The sequence below is a fragment of the Lolium rigidum genome, chromosome 6, assembly GCF_022539505.1.
Source record: "Lolium rigidum isolate FL_2022 chromosome 6, APGP_CSIRO_Lrig_0.1, whole genome shotgun sequence".
Classification (NCBI taxonomy): domain Eukaryota; kingdom Viridiplantae; phylum Streptophyta; class Magnoliopsida; order Poales; family Poaceae; genus Lolium; species Lolium rigidum.
In genome coordinates this window covers 335,040,480-335,045,194 of record NC_061513.1, presented here as the reverse complement: position 1 = coordinate 335,045,194, position 4,715 = coordinate 335,040,480, and the positions used below count along the sequence as shown (strand labels likewise).

General features: G+C 44.2%; 1 protein-coding gene across 1 annotated transcript; it reads right to left on the bottom strand.

Moving 5' to 3' along the window:
* Positions 1–597, bottom strand: LOC124664837 (DNA polymerase epsilon subunit 4-like). Its single transcript, XM_047202266.1, has one exon. The coding sequence runs from the start codon at positions 595–597 to the stop codon at positions 1–3; it is 597 nt and encodes a 198-aa protein (XP_047058222.1).
* Positions 598–4,715: the final 4,118 nt, after the last annotated feature.

The following is a 4,715-nucleotide window of genomic DNA, read 5'->3' as shown; positions in this document are numbered from 1 at the left end:
CTAAGTGACCTTCTGGAAGAATCCGTCGATGCGGCGGGTCCCACGCGGCAGCGGCTTGGGTGCTGCTGCTGGGGCGGCGGCATCAGATCCGGAGCGGGCGGCGCGAGGCGCCTCCTCGGCGGTGGAGAGGCAGTCGAGGAGGAAGTCGGCAGTGGGGCGGTGCGCGCGGGCGGCGGCCCGGACGTCCGCGGCGCGCAACCCCCGCCGGCCACGCTGGGTGGCGGCCGTGTGGGCGCCGGCGGCGAGGGAGCCGAGGAAGAGCTCGGTGGCCGCGGCGATGAGCAGCGACGCCTCGCCGGTCACCTTCTTGATGTCGCGGTCGAGCCGCATGATCTTCTTCACCCTCCCCAGCGGGAGCACCGTGCTCAGCACTTCCGCCTCCGCCGCCCCCGCCTGGACCTCCTCCTCTGCCTCCGCTTGGACCTCCTCCATGTCCGATTGGGCCTCCTCTTCAACTTGCTCCGTTGCCTCTATGTGCGCTTCATCGCTGGCCGCTGCCCCCTCTTCCGCTGGGGCCTCCGCGTCGGCCTCCGCCCGCTCCTCCCCTCCAACTTGCTCCATCGCCTCGGCGTGCTCGTCGGCGGCGGCGGTAGGCATGGTTAGTGCTCGGGTATGGCAGATCTCGTCGGGATGGTGCTTGGATTGTGGAGCGAAGTGGCGGGGAGACAGGGGAATTTTCCCGCGCGACCGACGAAAATGGCGGCGGCGGTGGTGCCGCGCCGAGGAAAACCTGCTGCGGCTGTTAAGTGGGCCTGCGTGACCAGAATGGGCCCAGAATCTTTTCGCTCCCACGACAGGCCCGTGGCCCTCACGGTTCATCCAAGTTTCATCGCGGCGCGCTGGGCCACGCCCATGAGGGGCCAAACCTATTCACCGCTCATTGCGGGAGCGAATCGCTCCCGCCTCAAACGATCGGCGGTTGGGCCGCCCCATTTAGCGATAGCAAATAGTAGGAGCTTTTTAGGTGGTTTTTTCCTGGTTCTGCCGGTTTTCCAGAAGCAGTCCGGTTTTGCTGATTCAGTGGGTTTCTAGTTTTTTCCGGTTTACCATTTTTTATTTTCTTGTTTTGCTCTTTTCTGTTTCTTGTTTTTTGCAGTTTTACAAATTTTAAAAATGCGTACAAAAAAACGTTCAAATTTAAAAATGTTCAAATTTTAGAATATTCAAATTTAAACTATTCAAATTTAAAAAAGTTCTAATATATAAATGTTTGAATTCAAAAATATTCAAACTTAAAAATGTTCAAATTTAAAAATGTTCGAATAGAAAAAATGTTCATTTTCATAAAAATTTCAAATTTTAAAATAGTCAAACAAAAAATGTTCATTTCAAAAAATCATTTTTTAACAATAAAAGGTTCAATTTCCAAAAATATTATAGATATTGTTAAAACTTCAGATATTGAAGAAAAAATCAAAAGAGAAAACAAAAAAAGAAAACGAAAACGAAAACGAAAAAAGTACCTTTAACTGGGCCGTGTCGGTGCGGCCCATGGAGACACGGCTACAGCGGGTGGAACCTTCGCTCCCGCTTAAAGCGGGGATTAGGCGCTCCCCATGAGAGGTGGGTTGCTTTTCGGGTTTTGTTTTACACTGGTTTTGTTCAGCCGATCCATATTCTCCGCTCAACGCGGGAGCGAGCGGTCGCTCCGCTCAGAGCGGGATAGAGCTGGGACGACCCATTAGCGATGAAATTGGTTTTCTTTCGTTATTTTCTTCAGTTTTCTCATTTTTTACTGGTTTTTCATTTAGTTCTGCTGGTTTTTTTCCCTCCAGTTGTTGGTTTTTGCCGATTGGTTTTTTCAGAACTTTCCAAAATTTAACTTTTTTGGATTTGAACGTTTTTTAAGTTTGAACATTTTTAGATTTCAAACTTTTTAAATTTGAAGAATTTTTAAGTTTAAACAAAATTTGAAATTTGTTCAGATTTGTTAATTGTTCTAATTTAAAAAAATCATATTATAAAATTGTTTAAATTCAAAATTCGTTCAAATTTGAAATTTGTTCAAATTCAAAAAAAAATCTGAAATTTGTTCTATTTTATAATTCTTTGTTTTCAAATTGTTCCATTTTGGATTTGTTTGATTTTGAATTTTGTTCCGTTTAGAATTTTGTTCGGATTTGGACGTGCTTCCAGCCTTTTCACCAATCAGCAACGCGCAAAATAAAATATGGATACGACAAAACGGCACGCTACATGCAAATGCTTAAATGGGCCGAGCCAATCTCCGCTTAAAGTGTTCAATAGGCGCACCCTTTTGTTCAGTTCTGCCAATTTTTTTAGTATTTTTTTGTTTCTCGGTTTTCTAGCTTTTATCGGTCGGTTTTTAAACTTTTTTTAAAAAAATGAACATTTCTAGATTTTAATTTTGAGCTTTTAAAATTTGTAGAAGAATTTTTTATTTTGATTTTTTCATTTTTTTAACATTTTTCAACTTTGAACTTTTTAAAGATCTGAACACTTTTTTCAAATTTCAAAATTTCTTGGGTTTGAACATTTTTAAAATTTTACATTTCTTGTGTGTAAACTGTTTTTAATTTAAACAGAAAGAAACAAAAGAACTAAAAGAATGAGTATTTTTGTTGGGCCGCATTTGGAGCGGTGATGGCGTGTATTTCACACGTTCGTTGGGCAACCCCAAGAGGAAGGTATGATGAGCACAGCAGCAAGTTTTCCCTCAGAAAGAAACCAAGGTTTATCGAACCAGGAGGAGCCAAGAAGCACGTTGAAGGTTGATGGCGGCGGGATGTAGTGCGGCGCAACACCAGAGATTCCGGCGCCAACGTGGAACCTGCACAACACAACCAAAGTACTTTGCCCCAACGAAACAGTGAGGTTGTCAATCTCACTCGGCTTGCTGTAACAAAGGATTAACCGTATTGTGTGGAAGATGATTGCTTGCAGAGAAAACAGTAAAAACAAGTATTGCCGTAGATTGTATTTCAGTAAAGAGAATTGGACCGGGGTCCACAGTTCACTAGAGGTGTCTCTCCCATAAGACGAACAAGCATGTTGGGTGAACAAATTACGAGTTGGGCAATTGACAAATAAAGAGAGCATGACAATGCACATACATATCATGATGAGTATAGTGAGATTTAATTGGGCATTACGACAAAGTACATAGACCGCCATCCAACTGCATCTATGCCTAAAAAGTCCACCTTCAGAGTTATCATCCGAACCCCCTCCGAGTATTAAGTTGCAAAGCAACAGACAATTGCATTAAGTATGGTGCGTAATGTAATCAACAACTACATCCTTAGACATAGCATCAATGTTTTATCCCTAGTGGCAACAGCACAACACAACCTTAGAACTTTCGTCACCTGTCCCGGTGTCAATGCGAGGCATGAACCCACTATCGAGCATAAGTACTCCCTTTTGGAGTTAAAAGCATCTACTTGGCCGAGCATCTACTAGTAACGGAGAGCATGCAAGATCATAAATAACACATAAGCATAACTTTGATAATCAACATAACAAGTATTCTCTATTCATCGGATCCCAACAAACGCAACATATAGAATTACATATAGATGATCTTGATCATGATAGGCAGCTCACAAGATCCGACAATGATAGCACAATGGGGAGAAGACAACCATCTAGCTACTGCTATGGACCCATAGTCCAGGGGTAGACTACTCACTCATCACTCCGGAGGCGACCATGGCGGTGTAGAGTCCTCCGGGAGATGATTCCCCTCTCCGGCGGGGTGCCGGAGGCGATCTCCAGGATCCCCCGAGATGGGATCGGCGGCGACGGCGTCTCGCATAGGTTTTCCGTATCGTGGCTCTCGGCATCGGAAGTTTCGTCACGGAGGCTTTAAGTAGGCGGAAGGGCAAGTCGAGAGGGGGCACGGGGGCCCCGGATGACAGGGCGGCGCGGCCAAGGGGGGCCGCGCCGCCCTAGGGTTTGGCTCCCCGTGGCCCCACTTCGTTTCGTCTTCGGACTTCCGGAAGCTTCGTGAGAAAATAGGCCCCTGGGCTTTTATTTCGTCCAATTCCGAGAATATTTCTTTACTAGGATTTCGGAACCAAAAACAGCAGAAAACAAAGAATCGGCACTTCGGCATCTTGTTAATAGGTTAGTTCCGTAAAATGCACGAATATGACATAAAGTGTGCATAAAACATGTAGATAACATCAATAATGTGGCATGGAACACAAGAAATTATCGATACGTTGGAGACGTATCAGCATCCCCAAGCTTAGTTCTCGCTCGTCCCGAGCAGGTAAAACGATAACAAAGATAATTTCCGGAGTGACATGCCATCATAAACTTGATCATACTATTTGTAAAGCATATGTAGAGAATGCAGCGATCAAAACAATGTGTATGACATGAGTAAACAAGTGAATCATAAAGCAAAGACTTTTCATGAATAGCACTTCAAGACAAGCATCAATAAGTCTTGCATAAGAGTTAACTCATAAAGCAATAATTCAAAGTAAAGGTATTGAAGCAACACAAAATAAGATTAAGTTTCAGCGGTTGCTTTCAACTTGTAACATATATATCTCATGGATATTGTCAACATAGAATAATATAATAAGTGCAATAAGCAAGTATGTAGGAATCAATGCACAGTTCACACAAGTGTTTGCTTCTTGAGGTGGAGAGAAATAGGTGAACTGACTCAACATTGAAAGTAAAAGAATGGTCCTCATAGAGGAAAAGCATCGATTTCTATATTTGTGCTAGAGCTTTGA

What these genes read in the sequence shown, in the direction of transcription:
- LOC124664837 (XM_047202266.1), bottom strand. Translation starts at nt 597, where the DNA reads ATGCCTACCGCCGCCGCCGACGAGCACGCCGAGGCGATGGAGCAAGTT.